The sequence below is a fragment of the Nannobrachium achirus genome, assembly GCF_963921795.1.
Source record: "Nannobrachium achirus genome assembly, chromosome: 8".
Lineage (NCBI taxonomy): Eukaryota > Metazoa > Chordata > Actinopteri > Myctophiformes > Myctophidae > Nannobrachium > Nannobrachium achirus.
Genome location: NC_137817.1, coordinates 30,725,480 through 30,745,392, shown reverse-complemented (window position 1 = coordinate 30,745,392; position 19,913 = coordinate 30,725,480). Strand labels below are relative to the sequence as shown.

Below are 19,913 nucleotides of genomic sequence, written 5' to 3'. Positions count from 1 at the left end.
TTATAATTACATGCTTTGTAGATATTTAACGATTACGAATAATAACAACATTGTAACTGTAACTGTAGTAACTGTTTTGGACATACAAGGTTTCTGCTGGACAGCGACGATATATAGGGTCAGGCCTGTATGTTCTCTCCCAAACTTGCTTACAGGCATTTCTTAACCACTCCTCCCCTAGGGTCGCCTGGCCTACGCCCCTCAAATACATAATTCACAACTTAATGGATGTGATTTCTGAGTGCACTTAAGCCACTATCCCTCCAGAAGGCTGCTGTCTGTAAAAGCAGTACACTTGCTGTACCCTTACATCAGCTGAAGCAATTTATGACATTTTAAGAGGTTTTCAGGGAAGTAATTTGTTCGAATGTACAGAAGAGCAGATTTGAAAGACTAATGATCATGCCACAAGATCAATTTCAGGCTAACCTTATGGCCTGTCAATTTAGAGTTACCATTACTGTCCTAGAATATGCATCATCCCTTCCTGACTGCTACTGCATTTGCATAAGAAACTCACCTTCTAATATTTTCCACATTAAGACAAAACCTTTAAAAGGACAGTGTATACACAAGGCGTACATGATCCAATTCATTTAACAGACACTTAATGTTTAATTAGTCTCTGTAACATTAGAAAGGTACAGAATATTTCTTTACATATTTGTATCGAACATTTATAAGCTACGTCTCATTTTCTCTTTGATTGTGGTGTCAGCAGCTTTAAAGTAAACCCCTTATTTGTGTGATGAAGTGCAGAATGCAAAGAAAGAAAGTAGAATATCATTCATTAAAGTAAACTGCTTGGCCATTAAAATCTTAATGAGATATTAAATCTATTGGATCTTTGTATTGCTTTGTGTTAGTTTAGAGCTTCAGTAAGTGTTTTAGGGAGAAGTACTAATAACACCAGATTTTGTTTCATAGATTTGTTCATATCTTGTTCTATCATTGAATGTGATTGTGTGCATGGCTTTCTTGGCAGAAAGAGTTAGAATTAATTACAAACAATCTGCACAGACTGCTAGTTTGTTTTCTTCACCAAGAAATGTCCTTTATTGGACCCTGCGGAAAGTGAATGTGTATGTACTTTTCTGCAGTCAGGCAACGGTGAAGTTTTCTTTTTTCCTTCTTGCTTTTTGGTTTTTTAATGTTTTCTTTCAGGAGGTTTGTTGTTAATCAGAATCTAAATCAACTTTATTGTCACATTACAGGTTAAGCAGTGGGTGAAATTTGTTTTTGAATTGAGTGAAACAAGACAATTGAAGATGTAGCCGACTAGCTGTACAATCATAACTTTGATGTGTTGACACCAATGTTTAATAGTATACCAAATTTGCAAATTGGCGTCACTGTTCATTTTCGGTTGCAGACACCTCATTCGTTCAGGTGTGCCGTTCGTCTCAGTTTGAATCCTCTTGAGACAAAACAATTTAACACAGAAACCTGTCTCGTCGTTCTGTCCTTGTTGAGCCCGGCTCCCCTTTGTTTCCTGGAGTCTCTGCACATCCCCTAAAAGAGCGGTAGAAACAGAAACCTAATCCTAAGTATACAAGCCTGAACAGGTATAGAAGCCTCTTCAGGACATGTCTTACATCAAGGAACACTGAGCCACTATTTCCGCCATGAGGCCACAATGGAAGTCTGACACGTGGGACTGCAGGCTATCTTTTAACTACATTCCCGCTTGCTGTTGTCTGGAGGACGAGCCGTTGACCAGTGTAATGGACAAAGACAGACATTTTACCACTTTAAAAATATAAGAAAAAGAGAGAAAAGGGGAATTTATATTGTTCTTGATATGAATTCAGATTCACATTTTCAGTGATGGAAAAGTATGTGAATATACTACGACTACGTGAATAATCTATTTTTTATTTTGTCATACTGGTAAAGTAGAAGAGCCATTGTGCATAATATATTCACTTAGAAATATGGTTTCCACACTCTTGTTAGCTTTCACTTTTTTCGATTTCATCCTCCACAGACCAATTAACCAAACCCTTGGCTCAGAGTAGTTTTTGAAAAAGTTAGTTTAAGCCTATGTTTTCCTGCCCATTTGGGTTGTCTTTGCTCTGGAGTGTTTAATTATTGACTTAGCTGCACTGACAAAGTCCACACAGCTGGGGCACAATTCCAACCGCAGAGAGAGACTAGGGCCCAAGAAATTTGCCTACATCTCCTAATTTCAGATGTGATTTTTGTGCACACAAACAAGTTCAATCCAAGGTTTTTAATTGAGAATTTTCACCATTATCATTGGCATTATGGGGTGTGGTCATATTACTGTATGTTCCCATTGTTATTATTATTTTATGTCCCAAAATCTTTCCTTAATAATTTACTTTATATTTTCATAGCAGTTTTATTTTGTAGTTATATCAAAATCTATTGCCCAGTCTAGCATCAAAACACATTACCTGCCCTCTCTGCCCTGTGTTTCTTATTATGCTACTATCCTATTTAAAGTGAAAACTGACCAAAATATATTAAATAAGTGCTAATAATAATAAACTATAGTGTTAATAAATGTGCGGGACGTAATACTTTAGTTAGCCATATACAGGTAGATATAATATAGAATTATAGAATATTAAGGAATGGGGAGTGAAATAAATTATATTCAGATCAGTCTGAGTATAATTCAAGCTCCACATGCATATTGGCAGGTGGGGATTGCATTCAGCGAGAAATGAAGAGCATAGATCAGCTCGGAACATGGCATAGCCATCGTGGATTGCAGAACAGAAAGTCTCCTGTCTGAAAAGGATGTTGTGCAATTAGGCCCTCGGTTATCCATCAGTGAGATGATTATAGCCCTTCCCAAGAGAGAAAGACAGAGAGAGACATTTAGGCAAGCAGCCAGAGAGACATAGACAGGCAATCTGCCCAAGAGACAGAGAGACAGACAGACAGGCAATCAGCCCAAGAGACAGAGAGATAGACAGGCAATCAGAACGAGAGACATATAAGACAGACACACAGACAGAGAGACGGAGAGACATAGAAAGGCACACACATATATACTGTAGAGAGATAGACAGGCACACAGAGGTGGAGACATAGACACAGGAACACAGAGAGAGGGAGATAGACAGACAGACAGATAGACAGACAGACAGACAGACAGACAGACAGACAGACAGACAGACAGACAGACAGACAGACAGACAGACAGACAGACAGACAGACAGACAGAGACAGGCACACAGAGACATGGAGTGTCTGTCTAAGCCTTACCCTTGATTGTGACCTTAACCTTCTACCTTTTCAACCCATAAGTGAATAATGTCTGTGTGGCAGCATACTCATCATTTCCACCAATTTTCATGAAAAGCCCTTCCATTCCAACCAAGCCTAATGAAATTCTAACAGAGTAGACACATATTTTGTGATTCTAACAGACAAGCGGAATGGGGGTGAAATAAATTCCATCCAACTCCGCTGGTGGAGGTAACTACTAACCAGCAGTTCCAAACATGTGGACAAAACACTTCCAGTTCTCAACAACAACTTGTATTGAAAGATGTAAATTATGGTCTCAAATGTCAAGCAGTGTGAGTTATAGGCCTATGCACATTGCCAAGGCAATAGCTTAACACCCTACAGGCATCATTTGTGTCTCTTTTGCGAGGACCTTGGAACATTCCTTGTTAGGTAGCTGTTTTTCCCAAATTGTTACATGAACTGAGGCAACCTAGAAGGGTAGCAGTGACTAACTCAAAAAGTATATTAGCTTGGGTCTCCAGTTTCTATGCTAATCAAACCTCTCGCACACCTGCGACCCAATCACAGCTTTTCTGACCAAAAATATAAAATGTATTTTTCTATTTTTAATTGTATTTTATTTGGCAGAAGCCGACGTTCAAATTAAATAAACCATTAAAATTAGTTGATGTAATTCATTGGCCTCACCACACATGGGATATCCTAGGAACCACAAATTCTGCCAAACCAAATATTTACCTAACTACGATGTAGCCTATGCAGATGTATTTCCTCAAACTCAACATACTGTAGGAGGAAGTAAGCTTGAAACAGAGCCATAGCTACATTGTCAAATACCGGTAGCTATAATTATTAAAAACTGGTTGTAGACACAAGTAAATATCCATTAATCAGTACATAAAAAATTGTAAATGTCTTTATTTTCCTTACCTGAGAATAGTGAGAGGATTTTCTTTTCTCTGCTCATTCACGTGAGATGTCAGTTTTCAGATCTTGTTTATCAATCCACAAATAGAATAGGGAGGTCAAGCAAAATGTCATATAGGGTTAAGTTTCATTTGATCCCTTGCTGACTGGACAAAACAGAATTCACTGTAGACATCTGGTCTCTACCTGAATATTGATCTGGTTATGTTTGCCTCACACCTCTGCCTTCTGAACCGAGGGCATTTGCAATAGATTCTTTGTACGTCTTCTTTATTGCATCATGGGATCACCATTTACTGCATGGCCTTTACTTTCAACACTAAATGTATATTTTTTAATCATCGAAATCGGTGTGTTGCTCAGAGACAGGAGAGAGAAAGAGAACGCACATGATTTCCCTTGTGGGCTTTTGAGCTGTTTTCTCCCGTCCCTCCTTGGGGATACAAGGTACCTTAATCAGGAACATGAAGTGATCTTCTTTTGTGCTTTAGCCTTTCTCACTCTCCTATTATTTAATGCCATAGAAAGCTGGAAGCAGTAAAAGCTAATTTTGTATGCATTTCGAGGATTTGGCTTTGACTATAGTTGATGACATCACACCATACATTCATCACCTGAGCCTAGGCCCTAGACTAGAGAGAGGGTCTATTTGTAAAGCTGTGGATGTAACAGAAAGTGTGTGTGTACTACTAACTATTTAGCTATGTGCCTACGAGTTGTGAGCTTATAGATCTGCTATATTTCTTGTGTTGAAATAGATTGTGGAATCATTGGTTCTAAGCAACAACAACAAAGATCTTGCCCATTATAACAGGTCTGGGCAACTGACAAACCCAACCACATCACATCGGACCATGACCCAGAAATCATTTCTGGAATAGAAATGTATTTTCTTGACCAGCATCAGTATGTTGTCGTATCATGAGACAGATAAGGGGTGGTACATATTGCTAGGCTTTTAAATGTGGGTCTCCCTAAAATGATTCCAAAACCCATTACAGTTGTCAAACATTATATAATGACAATAGTTTATGCATCAAATCAAAAGTAGTTTGCACAGGGAATGACTTCCCTTTCTCTGATACATTTACATAGTCTCTTGTGTCTTATCCCTTCGGCTTGTGTGGATCTGTTCTGAATGGAAACAAATCTAGCTGTAGCTCATTCAAGTGCAGGAGACACTTTCATAAGTATCACTTTAGGGCAGCAGTGACAGTAGAGGTAGAGTGGCCGCTTGGGAATTGGAAAGCTCCCGGTTCGAGCCTTGGCTCCTCCTGGGTTAGTTTCGAAGTAGTCTCTCAAGAACAGACTAACTGAGCTCAAGTGAAAAGGACCTTCTTTGACGATGGCTAGCCAGATTGGTGTCGAAGTAGCAAGCTCTTAACTGCTCCTAAAGGAGAGTGCCTTGCATGGTTTCCTCTGCTGTCTGTGTGTGAATGTAATGCACCTTGTAAAGCGCTTTGGATAAAGGCGCTGTATGAATGCATATCATTTTGTAAATCAGTTCTTTAGAAATCTGCATGAACTGAACTCATGGTTGGTCAATTTGATATAGCCTACAATAGATTGCCAGAGAAAAGATTACCGAAGAGCACTGTAAAATACAGCCACAAATTGACAAAGGTGGTGAATGAAACAGCCCTGCCTAGGACACTGTGCTCTCCTTCAAATGTCACCCAAGGGGTACAAAATACAAATCAAATCTGAAGTATTCTCATTTTGTCTGTTAGAGGACATTTGAAAGTAAAGTTACTCAGAAGTTGCTAAAAGTTTGGTTAGGTGATATCAAGCAATCTCTGTACTGACAAAACAATGGTTGTTAAAGAATGTGCACTTTACCCTTAAACCAGATTTAAATTTATGGCACAGGCACACACGGAGCAGATAAATGAACCGCTCATCTATTTCTCACTCTAATAACCTCATCACTGACATTTTAATACTGATGAACTATCATGAAGAGAGAGTATAATTGTTGTCACAATAGCAGCAGTATACAGTTGATCTCTTGCTTGCTGCTGTTGGCTTGTGTGTGGATTTTGTATTAATTACACGACTTCAGGTTTGAATACAAAGAGACCAATTAAGGTATCCTCCTCGCTTCTCTGCAAGCCTTTATTTTCTGTTTATTCAATACATTATAACCATAATTAGGGAATAATTTGTTCTTCTCATACATACACTCTATGACTGCTGATGAGCTTTGCTTGGATGGCACCATAGCTATGTTACTTTGGTGTAGATTAATTTGCCTTAAGCTAGCCTTCATGTGAGCTCTGGTGGGACTAACCTGTGAGCACATTTTCATGGTACACTGAACACTATTTCTCCCCCTCACACCTTGACTCCATAACAATATTTACAGGTTAGAGAACCTGTTGTGACATTTGGTAATATATATATTTTTTTAGTCAGAAGGTTTTCATGGCTGTGGTTAATAGTCTGAGCCCCATGCAGTGAGAAAGTAGATGAAAATGTATCTAAAACTTTTTTTCCTCTTTTCTTTCAGTGAACAGCTTGGAAACTATCATCGGCCAATACGGGGAAACACTTGAGGTGCCATGCAACAATGGAGCTGCAAATCCAACAGGCCTTTTGATCACTAAATGGAAATACGTAAGTTATCAATTTCCTCATTCATTTATTTGGGGCGAGACAAGTGTCGAGACTTGTGTCTGAAACATGCTACTGTACATCTACAATAGAAAATGCAACTGTTATTAACCTAATAGCTCAGAGCAGTGATATTCAACTGGCGGCCCGGGGGCCAAATTCAGTGCCAGTGGAGCTTTCTTGTGGCCCCTGGAGAACATTCCATATTCCAATGTAAAAATGTATTTAAGGAATTATTATTGGATGGTTGGTTGTAGAGGATGACCATTTTGAATGTTTTTCATAGCCGTTAACTGAAGCTCATTAATAGTTAACGAACCATTAACCGAAAGAATAGAATGTATGCTGTTATTTAGAATAGAGGATGTCAGGATGACCATTTTGAATGTTTTTCATAGCCGTTAACTGAAGCTCATTAATAGTTAACAAACCATTAACCGAAAGAATAGAATGTATGCTGTTATTTAGAATAGAGGATGTCAACTCACGGTCCCAAATGAAAGACCCAAATGCGGGTAAATGTGACATAGCACACAACAAACGGTTAACCATGAATATTTTGTTCATTTCTGTTGTCACATTCTTGTGGCCCCCAACTTCAAGTCGTTTTACAATTGTGGCCCCCTGCCTAATCTAGTTCACCATTGGCTTAGAGTTTGCCACTATACCTTTACAGTTTTTAGAACTTAGCTGGCAGAAGGGTAACAAAACATACAAACTTTACTCCCCAGGACAAAGGAGAGGGTGTTTCAGGTGATCTAATTGTCAAGCCGAAAGACCAGAATGCCTCAGTCAGTGCCACTGACAACTACAAAAGCCGCGTGAGCTTGGCCGAAAACTCCAGTCTCCTCATCTCCGAAGTCACCCTCAGTGACCAGAAAACTTTCACCTGCATGCTGGTTTCCGGAGTCATGTTAGACATCAAAGAATATCCTGTTTCTGTGCAGATCCACAGTGAGTACACAGAACATTAACCCAGTCTATACTCTTAATGTTATTGTTATTTTTTTTTATTTGTCATAAATGTAACTGCACGATTGGTGGTGATATGCATGAATCGCTATAAATAATGAACAATTCATTGACACTATTTCCAATTTGTATTGCAGAGGCTCCATCCAGGCTGGAGATTGCTGACAAAGCTGAAGAACTAGAGATTGGCAAACTAGTTAAGGTAGGTTTCTTTTTATGATATAATTGCTTATACCTACATTATTATAAGCAGGAAACCATCATGGGAAAAGCACAATCATTGGAGTTAAGGCTTCTCAAGGCGTATCAAACGCCACGTTGCTGGAATGATGACTTCTTTGATGTGATTCTCATGAATTAGTTAACAGCATCACCCCCCCCCCCAACACACACACACACACACACACACACACACACACACACACACACACACACACACACACACACACACACACACACACACACACACACACACACTCTCTCTCTCTCTCTCTCTCTCTCTCTCTCTCTCTCTCTCTCTCTCTCTCTCTCTCTCTCTCTCTCTCTCTCTCTCTCTCTAATTAACAGTCCCAAAGGAGAGATGCTTTAGTAATGCTTTAGGCATTTCATGGTCTATTGCTTAGGAAAGGAGAGCCCTCAAATTCTATTAATGAACTGAAAACCTCATTTGGGCAGCCATTTGATTGATTAAAAGGGGCTTAGATTTATGTTAAAGTTATTCTTTTACATATAAAATGCTGGTCTCTGGGTAGCTTAGTCGGTAGAGCACTTGCATGCCTTTGGGCCGCAAGGTCCTGGGTTAGATCCTGGTCAGTATGAGTAGCACAGCTTGGTTAAGTCCTCAGCAGTCCTCCCAGTGGTCTAGCGCATTGAAAAAGAGATCCTCATTCTTGGCCGATACCAACATTAATTAGCCACTTCGACCTTTCTTACTTGTTTCAAATGTAGCTCTTTTCCATTTTTTCACTATTGTTTCTCCTCTTATTACCCGTTCTACAGTTGGGGCAGTGCCGTGCAGAAGATACCTATCCAGCTGTAAATATTACATGGTTTAAAAACAAGCGACCTCTGGAGGCCGATGGCAAAGGTGTGTATTTCAACCTGATTTATTATTGTAATGAACTGAACATCTGAGCAAGGTATGACAAATTGGCATTTGACAAGTTTTTGCAGAAATAATCTTGTGTTGTTCCTGTCAGACTGTGCTAGGCGTCAGCTATAGATTGCAGTTCCCTTGCAGCCTTTTAGACAGTCTGCAGTCAATATGTTGTTCTCATTGTACCATTTTGCTCAATAGAATTTGTATTTTTTACACCTACGGTATGTATGTCAAAAGTAGACCAATCACAGCTCATGTGGCAACGTGCACTCCGGCCACAAAAGCTTGAACAGTCTTGGAAATATCTGCCAAAGTGAAACTCACAATGAGCATAAAAGTTGGATCATAGTTGAAAATGTATGCATTCCTTAATTTTTAGACTGGACCGTCGTTATTAGACTCTACATTGTAGAGTCTACAATGCCATATGTATTACTATTAACGAGTGCTGTTTGCTTTCGCCTTAGGAATCCTAATCACTGCTTCAGTGCACTTGGACCCTGATACTGGCCTGTCGACAACATCCTCCACACTACAGTACACTGCGGAGAAGGCAGACACAGACGCCCAGTTCACCTGTGTTACTCAGCTTTCTGTGGGAACAGAGAAAGTCTCTGCTCCGGTGACCTTTACCATCACCTGTGAGTACACCAGTTCTATCCCAATGTCTAAATCCAGGTGTTACTTTTACTCAGAAGAGTGTACAAAAAGTTCAGTTAACACTATGGATTTTACTGTATACAACTGCTCCCAGCATACGGGTTCGCTGTCGCTGGCTCACTGACTGCCTTTTAAAGTTTCCGCTGTCTTTCCGCTGGCACCCCTACTGGCACTCCCCTCCTATAGTCATTCAATCACAACACGACACACTCCCATATGCACACACACACACACACACACACACGCACGCACACACACACACACACACACACACACACACACACACACACACACACACACACACACACACACACACACACACACACACACACACACAGAGGAGCGAAACCTATCCCAAGCATAATTCATAATTCATATTTCATAACCTTCATAATCACCCCGACTATCAAAATGCTCAGCAGCCAGTGTTCACCCCACGCTTACTTTTTTTTTTGCCTTGAGGCAAGATGGCTCACCTGCTCTGCTGTCCCTCCACAGATCCCACCGAACACATCAGTCTCCAGGTGTCTGAAGGGGCCGTTACAGAGGGAGACAATGTGACCCTGAAGTGCATGGCAGATGGAAACCCGGCTCCTACCAGCTTTAACTTTCACATTAAGGTGAGAGATCGACTATATTCTTCATCAAGAGCTCAAACATGTTATAACAACAATACATCTCTAAAACTGTAACAATATTGATTCTCCGTCAATGAAACCTAATACTGTATGTCTATGTGTGATGGCTGACATATTACCACTATGACATTCAAAGGGAGAGGTGGTGAAAGTGGAGGATTCAAACACCTACACCTTGACTGGAGTCACTCGTGATGCCACCGGTGAATACAAGTGCTCTCTTACTGACGATGATAAGATTGAAGCCTCAGAGAACATCACGGTCAACTGTAAGTAGTACTGTGTGTTGTTTATTACGTGTGTATCAAAGATTGGCACACACTTGCGTTGCCACAGAATGGCAAACAATGAATGTAAACATTCATTGTACTACTGCATTCATTGGCGGTACTATACGTTTATTCTTTACTATAGCGTTACCCCTTGTCATACATCACATTGTTTTTGTTTTTTCTATAGAGGATAGTTAATTGTATTTTGGTAAAGCAGTGTTAACAGTGACAACTTTGTTTCAGTTGTGGTTGGGTGATGATGTATCGGACTGGGAGGTTGTAATTTCTACTGCAGGAGTGCTGTAATTGTTTTCCGCAAGGTTCCTAAACAGTCTTTTAATGATGCTGTACTCTCTTTTAGACCTAGACATGAATTTAAGCCCCTCTGGGATGATCTTGAAGAAAGCTGGCGAGGCTTTGGCTGTGAGCCTGCATATTGATGCATCTGAAGTAGCAACGGTGTCCTGGACAAAGGTAGGACGCTGTGTAAATCAAAGCATAGACAATATGCAAGTGATAAAGTGCGACAAAGTAACCTGATATTGGAAAAATAATGCTAGTGTTGCCTATATCTGTACTTATACCATGGCCATTTACCACTGAAAAGAAAGAGAGCCTTATTTTCTATACTTTCATAATTGAGAAAAGCAGTAAACAAAAGCTGTGTTGTTTAGTAACCACTTTCTAGTCCAACAAATGGTTGCTATATATATAGTTCTAATTTTCTTTGTATTTATTTCATCAGGATAACATTAAGCTTGATGGGGAACCCAATTTTGAAGAAGTGACCTATTCTGACTCTGGCCGCTATGAGTGTGAAGTGACCATCGGCGCTATCAGCCAAAAAGGCTCTTTTGAGCTTATTGTCGAAGGTAAGGAATGAGAAGCTTTTCATACTTAAATTAATAACCTAGCCTAGTCCATCCACAAGGATGTGTGCGCCCCAACTAACTGCAAACATTGGACCGCAACTACAGATCCCATGACCTGTGGGGAAAAATGTCAGTCCCTGCTTATACCATTGTTAAATGTTCACTTGATGTGCAATTTCAGATCAATTTGTCAACCCACTAAGGAGAAAAATATATGCAGAAATATTAACTGAGTTTGCAGATGTTGGAAAATCATCTTTGTCAGTCCCTGTGTGTAAAAATCAGCTTCCTAAGTCCCTGCATATAGAGTAATCATAGTAATAATTGTGTCCCCTTTAGTTGTTGTTTATTCAAGTACATTTGCACATAGCTGGAATTAATCCTCTGCATTTAGCCATCTTAACTATTAGAAGTAGTGGATGCTATTAATACAGCCCAGAGGCAGCAGTTAAGAGTTACTGTAAGTGTCTTGCTCAGGGACACTGACACATAGACTGGGCGAGCCAAGGATGGAACTGGTGACCTTCTCATGGCCTTTATACCCACTCAGTTATGGCCGCAGAATGGTCAATGCCTACAGTATGTGCAATTTCAGATCGATTGCTGAGGAGAAAAATGGATGAGGATCGACCAAGTTTTCTCCATTTAATTAAGACAGTAAAGACGTGAGCACAGGCTTTTGTTTGGAGACCTTTGATCAGCATTAATGCAGCCCCATCTTTTAATAGAAAGGTTGCTCTGTGGAGCTTGGACTTCTCACCTCTCTGTAGCTACTACTGTAGCTATGGCTACTGCATGGCTCGCCACAAGGGCGCATCCTTTCATCCACTCTTTATTCTGCGCAATGATGGATGCAGGAGCTATCAGGAGGCCAACTTTATGATCAAATTATTTTATGACTGCATTGTCCCTGTCCTTTCTCAGAGAATTAGAATCAGACAATGGGAATGCTCTCACTGATTTTATTTCCTGGGGGGATAATAACTTGTCTCTATTCTATTATGATTGATGAACAGAGATGCGGCCAAAGAATACGTCATACACAATTATTTTTTGGAAATGGTCTCATCCAAAAATAACCATCTCAAATGTTATGTTAACATTGACACTATTGTGAAGAGTGGACAACAGATAATTCACATTCTCCACAAACTAAATTACTTTGCTGTCAAGCCATTATTTCCTTTCTATCTTTTATTGAGTCTTCTGAGCTTTTCTTTTATCCACTGGTTTCACAGCCTTGAACAGCATTGTTAAAATCCCTTCTAAGATCATCGTAGTGAAACAAAAAGACATGAATTCTTTCTGTATCCAATAAATCATCCGGAAGCACCAAGCATTTTAGCTTCTTCTGGACATGTTTCAAGTGAAATGTCCCTGTTTTATATATATATAGTTTTTGTTACTGTTGCAACTGCTCATTTGAAGTTGAATTTAGTCTGATACTGTATTGTAGCTCAAGTGGCATGTCTGTCTTCTTGCAGGTGGTGCAGTTATCAGACAGCTGTACAAGCGCCGTGGGGAAGATGGCCAGCATAAGGTCCTTTACTGTGAAGCTGAGGGCTCCCCAAAGCCTGTTGTTACCTGGAGCATCAATGGAACATCGGTAAGCAAACAGTGACACTATATAATGAGTATTTTAACTTCCTTTAATGAAGAATAGCTTATTGATTAATATTTGCACTGCAATTCTTAGCATTTTCTAAAAGAATATCTCTCTATGTTCTCTGATGCACATCCAGTTTATTATGCATTAGTCCACAAAGACAAAGGCTCTTTGTGTTTGGGTACTACCTGTGTGTGCTGATTGTAGAGCTACACAATGTGACACTGTCAAATAATTTGCAGCCTTTACTGCATTATGTACAGATGATGATTTATGTGTATGAATGTTGACTGTGTATACTTGTAATAGTTATTATCTGTATTTTACTGTTTTATTTTACTAACTTCTTACACATGATTAATACACCCTGAATTAGCAATTAAGTTGTTTACCTTTTATCTATTTAAAAACAAATGAAACAAAAAGAAAACATGCATCTTTCTGTGTGATGTAGTATTCTTTAATGATTATTCAAAGACAATAATATTTTCCTTTGTCTGCAGTTTTCCCCAAGGGCCTTTATCACAAAGGGATACACTCCCTTTTTCAGCTGAGCCAATGTAAATCCACACTATCCCCTAGTGGGGTGTGGTGGAATAACATGTTATACTAACCTGCTGTTAAAGGACAACTTCTGATATTTAAATTCTAGTCCACGTGTAAACAACATCATCATTTTCTTTTTTCATATCATTTTATAGAAACATACTTATAATTAGATATTTTGAAAAGGTTACGTGGACGAAGATGCTAGACGTACATTGTATTGCCCTTCAAGTCTGATATTGGCCTATAAATTAACATTGTGAATGTCATTGTATAAACTTGGTTGTGGGAGATATGATTATTTCAAGAACCTGCCAGTCAAGCTCAACTGAACAAATCAAATATTCAAACCTGTGCTTTTCTTTCGCCATTTAGGCTGAGACCCCTTTCATCAATGGGAAGATAACACATACACTCAGTGTGGTGCCTACTGCCAACCTCACCGTCTATTGTTCTGTGTACAATGAGCATGGACAAGACTCTAAGGACATAAAGGTCTCTTCCTGTAAGTAAAGTGTGGCAGTATTGACAGAAGATCGCTGCATCCGTATGCATGATGTCTTGACAAAACAGTGACATTTATACATTTTAAAATTGAATCATTGAATTATCCTCAATGTTTCCTGCATGCAATCATTTTGGGTACAGTCCGTTGTTCAATACAGTATCGATCTCAGTCTCTGCTGTCTTTCATGCCTGTGTGTAAGACAGCATTTCACTATTCTTCTACCTTCACAAATGGTCTTTATATCGGGATGCTGGGCTCTATCCTTTCTCTCTTTGAATCACATTGGTTATGTGCATGCAGACATAGTCTGTAATGTAGTGTAGATATTCTCATATAGCTTGCAAACCAGTTGTCTGACCAACAACGTTGTCTCTTTGGTTGGACGTTAATGTTATTTCATATCTGATTTCAGTATTTGTTGAGGAGGTGAAATTGGATAAACAAGGTAAGTTGTAGTGGTCTTCTTACTTGTGTGAAAAGGGGAGTTAAAGGAGTAGATGCTAAAATTCAGTATAGACAAGTCTCATTATTTATGTTGTTTGGATTATTGAGTGGGGTTCTCAGTTTAACCCCACCTAGGATATCACCACTGTGGAATTGGTATTTGAACAGTTTGGTGTAGGTACAGAGGTTGTTTATACACAACTGCTTTGAAGTATGGAATTACTATACAGCACAGTAGAGTATAAGGGGAGTTGAGCTACCAGCATCCTGACATAACCTCTATATATTGTTCATATTCCCACTTTTAAATCTAGGGAAATAATATATCTTGAGAGATTTTTGTTATGTACAGTGTATTACTTAAAGGCCCGCTGACACGCTCCAAAATTATAATAGTATGATACAGTAGCAGTAGGTCACGTGGTCTCTCTGAAAACGGTCTGAAATAGTCTGAAACTCATGTCACAGTGTAATCTGCCCCTCGCCCCCCAAAAACAGCTGACCAGTACAGTAAGTAGTCTAAGTACAGTCAATTATAATTATAATTGCCCATTCCCACATTGACATCATAAAAATATTAACTCATATTTTAAGATTACTTTTTAAAGTGACAGTACCCCTTTAGGTGACAGTACCCCTTTAACCACTTAAACCCTTTATATTTCGTTGTAAGTCAAATAGTGATCTAAAACCTCACAACGTGACATGTCCAGAATAGGGACACTACGGTTCATGTGGTTAAAAATATAATGGACATTTACAGCACTAGTCTGCCCATTCATTAATTCATGCATATTATTGTTTCCATTCATTTCCCATGATGAATCTCCATTAAATGGGTTGGGGTATGATGCTGAAAGCTCCACTGCATCTTTCTGATGTTTCTATCATATTGTGTTACAGACCAGCCAGATGACAGTGACCAAACCAAGTTGGTGGTTGGTGTCATTGTCGGCCTTCTCGTTGCCACTGGGATTGTGGGCCTGGCATACTGGGTCTACATGAAGAGATCCAAGTAAGAAGTCCAAATTATTCCATTCACGAACGCATGTGTTGTTTACATCTGTGTAAACATAAAGTAATGGATTTCCATCAAGAGAGCTTAAACATTTCACATCCAGAAATCTAACAGTGATTTATTCTGAAAAAGGCAAGGAACCTGGAAGACTAACGAGAAGGAAGATGGCTCATCTGAGGAGGAGAAGAAGCTGGAGGAGAAAGTAGAAGAGAACAGCCAAAAAGCAGAGGAGGTGTAAAGTACCAGGAGTCAGCCAATGGGAATGTGAAAGGTACTGTAGAACAGTAGTTCTCAAACCTTTTCTTGTCAAAGAAAAAGAAAGATTCACGTTTAACATATCATCTACAGTAAATCTACTAGTAATGAAGAAACCTGATGTGTGTTATTGCCTTAGCTGTTCTTTATTTTCAAAACAATATTCCTAAACATGTTTTTCTTTTTTTCCATTTCCTCTACAGTGAAAATGCGGAAACAAGAAGCTTTTGCACACTACTGTGGAGCTCTGTTGAAAATGGCTGGGCATACGTTATGAATGGAGATGATTTAGATTTGGATTCAGGGACAATTTTCGCACCCAACAGCACACCCAAAAGGTCCCCCTTTCTGAAATATGAAGGGATATGTCATATGTGATATACATAACTTGTCTGCACTACTGATACATGCATACATGCCAACATGCTTGTTATTAAATACTGTTTCACATTTGCTTGAAGGAATGTGGGAAAATGAAAAAGAAATGCAAGGCTTTCTTTTTCCTTTTTTTCCTCTTTTTTTCTTTTTCCAGTTGCTGCTAGTAGAATTGCTACTGGACCAGTTGCCTTTGCTGTAAGGATGTATGGCTGTCCATTGGCCTATATCTGTCTGTAACCCATAGTGCAGTAGGGGGGTGTTACCCCCCTCACAATCGTTACATCTTAGTAACGCGTTACTTCATGTTGGTTATTCATATCTCACATTACCACCTATACCTTAAAAGTCATCACTGTAATTCTGTTTTCGGCTGTGTTTTGCCTATCCATGAAATGTTTAAATTGAGATGGAATTTGTGAAGAGGCTAAGGGTATGCAGCTATACTCTTATAAGCTTTAGATGTAGAGGGTCATATGATTTACGGGTTTTCAGGCATGCGTCCCCTGGCCTTATAGGAAGCAGGAGATGTGCCACAGAAATTCTTTGGAAGTTACATGATTTTATGTTTGTACATCATCGTATAAGGATTGATTTTACAGGTACTGAACTCACTGTGTGTCACATTTAGCTTTGATATAGCCATTACTGTCTATGACAGGTAGATTTTCTTTTTTTAAAGCATAGCAAACCATTTTACTAGCATTAAGAAACGTTTATTGTGTTCAGTCTTTTTAGATTGAAAACGTAACACTGTTGAATATGTGTTTAATTAATTGATATGCCAACAGAGTCCAGTGATCTAAGAATTAACTAGATTTGCAAAATAGACAGATTTGTGTATTATTTTGAAAATCTACCTGTTAACTAGCAGTAACTGTTTCAGTGTGCAATGTGAACTACGTATATGGGTTATGTTTTCATGTCAGATTTGTGTACAATCAGATGTTAAATACTCAGCTGGACACTTCACAATTTTGGTCAGGGTTATCCGTGAGCATTTATGAAACCTCAAAAGCCTATATCACACCTGGATGTAATTGTAAACAACGTGACTTTATTTTTGTCTTTGCTATTTATACTGTTCAATATTATAAATAAACTGTCAAACAATTAATGTCTTAGGTTAAACAATTGGTAACAATTACGGACTTTATAGAAACAAGTGTATTTCTGGGTCATTTGTAGGGCATTTGTAGGACATTCTGGTTTGAATGTTCAAATCAATGTGTGATATCTTTAGATTGAAAAGCTGCCGTTTATTCCCTACATTGTATAAACTAATTAAATTGGAAGTATGACCAAAGAGTGAATATTACCATGCAAGTATTGTAAATATCTGGCATTTGTTTTTGTACTTTTGTTTAAAATAAAGTGTACATTTCAGAACATTATGTCAACAGAATGTTTTTCAGTCGTGAAACTGATATTTCCTTTTTTTATTTTATTTTTTGATTCACTTAAGTCAGGGGTCTTCAACAGGGGGTCCGGGACCCCTAGGGGGTCCTCAGAGTTACTATAGGGGGTCCTCCAAATCATAGAAACTTGTTGAATCCTAGTGTCCTTATTCTGAGACCTTTTGCCAAAAATAGCAGACTGCAAGGCGTTGTGAGCTTGTAGATCGGCTATTTTTGGCAAAGATGTTTGGCGTAGAGTAAGACCAAGTACAAAGTGAAATGTCAAGTTAAGTATTGACGATTCAAGTGGTTAAATGAGTATCTGATAACTCAAATTGGCATGAATCCAAAATGCAATGATGATTGTGCTGTCAAACAATGAAACAATATGGAATCTCTGAAAAGGGTCCCTTGGCCTGAAAATGTTGAAGACCCCTGACTTAAGGTCATGAACGGGATATGCATGGGAGGAATATAGATACAAATGTCATGCTCTTAGAGGCCATGAAGGGTTTGTTTACATCCTTTTGTTTATTCCAAGAATGAAACCAAGACAAACTAGAATGTGTGCATTTATTTCAACAATAAATGAGTGTTGTATCTGATGGATTTGCACAAATGTATGAGTAATTTATTTGTGTAATATATGTGTTTTGTGCATTTCACAAAATATCGATCTATCTAGATGCAAATACATGGCTATATACATGACATTTTTAATCTTTCATAACCATGGAAATTACACTACACACTGGGGGCAGCACTGGCCTCAAGGTTATAGAGCAGTGGTTTTCAACCCTTTTCATATCAAGGTCCATTATTTATTCTGCATTTGAGCTACGGACCTTGATGAGATTTAGCCTATCTTTTTGGGATATTTTTTTGTCGTTGGATACGATTTCATGCTGTACTGATGTAGTACTATATAGGCAAACATTAATACAAATAATAATATTAATAATTAGCTAATGCAGATGCTTAAATGAAACCAAATGGCATTTGGTTAAATTTTTAGGTTACCAACTCTGTTTTCGGCTGTGTTTTGCCTATCCATAAAATGTTCATATGATAAGAGTTGGTTTAATTTTATGCTCTCAAGAGTTAAAGTTCTATAAGGGTCCATTTGGTTACCAACTCTCTATCATTTAGCTGGGGACCACCTGGAACCCCCTCAAGGACCACTGGTGGTCCCCGGATCACTGGTTGAGAACCACTGGGTTTAGAGGAACGAACAGGCATGTGGCCGAACGGTTGGTGGGGAAGTGACTGACCAACACTCACTCCTCCCCAAACACTGGTGAAGTGCCCTTGAGCAGGGCATGGAACCTCCAGCCACTCCAGTGGAGCTGCTCAGTGGCTAACAGACTTGTATCGGGAAGTTCCAAAGTTTTAATGTGTGTGGGTGAACAACAGCATTCATGCTCTGCAAAACGACCCTGTGTAAAACAAACAAAAAAATAGAAAGATGCAATTCTGTGAAATTGCAAGTGTGGTTGCCGTGACTCGAATTCCGTCTTACCATTTGAATTTTCCCCATTCAAGTCAATGGGGAAAATGAATTCACTAATAAACTAGAAGCAGTACTCTTCCAAGCACAGGTCTCCACCAGGTCAGGTTAAATGTGAAAAGGGTGCCATGTCTTCTTTGGTCTTTAACGGAAATGTGACACTGCGTGCATGATTTGAGGCATTTTGTTCAAAAAATTTGTTTGGCAAAAGTCGTCCTGCTGGTGGCGCTATAACAGGCCATTGTGAAAAGGGTGGCATTTTTTCCTTGACCCAGTGGGAATGTGCATGGAGAATTTCTCTGTAATGACATGATTCAAGTCATTTTGTTCAAAATGGACCAATCCTGAAAACTTTGGAAGCCAATGTTAGCCAATTAAGATGGAATATGAAATATCAGACAGATCCGTCTTGATCACATGACTATAGAGATACTGTGTACTGATTTGCACGATTTTTGGATATGAATAATAGGAAAAAATGTGTTTTACATAAGTCGGACTCCGACTATAAAAGGCAGATATGAAAAATTGGGTTTTCCTTGGCCTCTAGGGAGTGCGCACATACAAAGTTGTACGCTGATCAGTGGAGTTAAAGGTAAAAACAAGAATTGGGTTAGCGCCACCATGAGGCTGATTTTAAATCTTTTAAGTGGCATTTTTTCCTCTGCCTATTGGGAATGTGCATGCACAATTTCACCAAAATCGCACACTGCATTCATGATTTCGGGCATTTTTTCAAAACAGACCAATCCTGCAAACTTTGGAAGACAGTTTTAGCCAATCATCAGGATGGAATATGGAAAATCGGACAGATCCATGTCGATCACATGACTGTAGAGATACTGTCTAGTGTCTACCGATTAGCAGATTTTTGGACAAAATCTGTAAGAGCACTGGCAAAAGTTAGTGTTTGCAAAAATCGGCCTCCTGATGGCACTAGAACAGGCCCATGTGAGACATTTGGGGCAGAGGTTCT

General features: G+C 39.1%; 1 protein-coding gene across 2 annotated transcripts in view; it reads left to right on the top strand.

The window, feature by feature from the left end:
- LOC308289654 (CD166 antigen homolog A-like) overlaps positions 1–18,035 on the top strand; it is a 29,447-nt gene extending 11,412 nt beyond the window's left edge. The window contains exons 2-16 of one of the 2 annotated variants that reach the window (XM_080731397.1): positions 6,665–6,771; positions 7,500–7,722; positions 7,878–7,942; positions 8,740–8,827; positions 9,307–9,480; positions 9,998–10,119; positions 10,274–10,406; positions 10,771–10,883; positions 11,155–11,281; positions 12,766–12,887; positions 13,809–13,938; positions 14,354–14,386; positions 15,289–15,400; positions 15,536–15,674; positions 15,862–18,035. In XM_080731397.1, the coding sequence (XP_080587523.1) occupies positions 6,665–6,771; positions 7,500–7,722; positions 7,878–7,942; positions 8,740–8,827; positions 9,307–9,480; positions 9,998–10,119; positions 10,274–10,406; positions 10,771–10,883; positions 11,155–11,281; positions 12,766–12,887; positions 13,809–13,938; positions 14,354–14,386; positions 15,289–15,400; positions 15,536–15,641 (1,655 nt within the window). In that variant the 3' untranslated portion in view covers positions 15,642–15,674; positions 15,862–18,035. The remainder of the gene's footprint in view (positions 1–6,664; positions 6,772–7,499; positions 7,723–7,877; positions 7,943–8,739; positions 8,828–9,306; positions 9,481–9,997; positions 10,120–10,273; positions 10,407–10,770; positions 10,884–11,154; positions 11,282–12,765; positions 12,888–13,808; positions 13,939–14,353; positions 14,387–15,288; positions 15,401–15,535; positions 15,675–15,861) is intronic. The other variant, XM_080731398.1, reaches the window with a different exon arrangement.
- Positions 18,036–19,913: the final 1,878 nt, after the last annotated feature.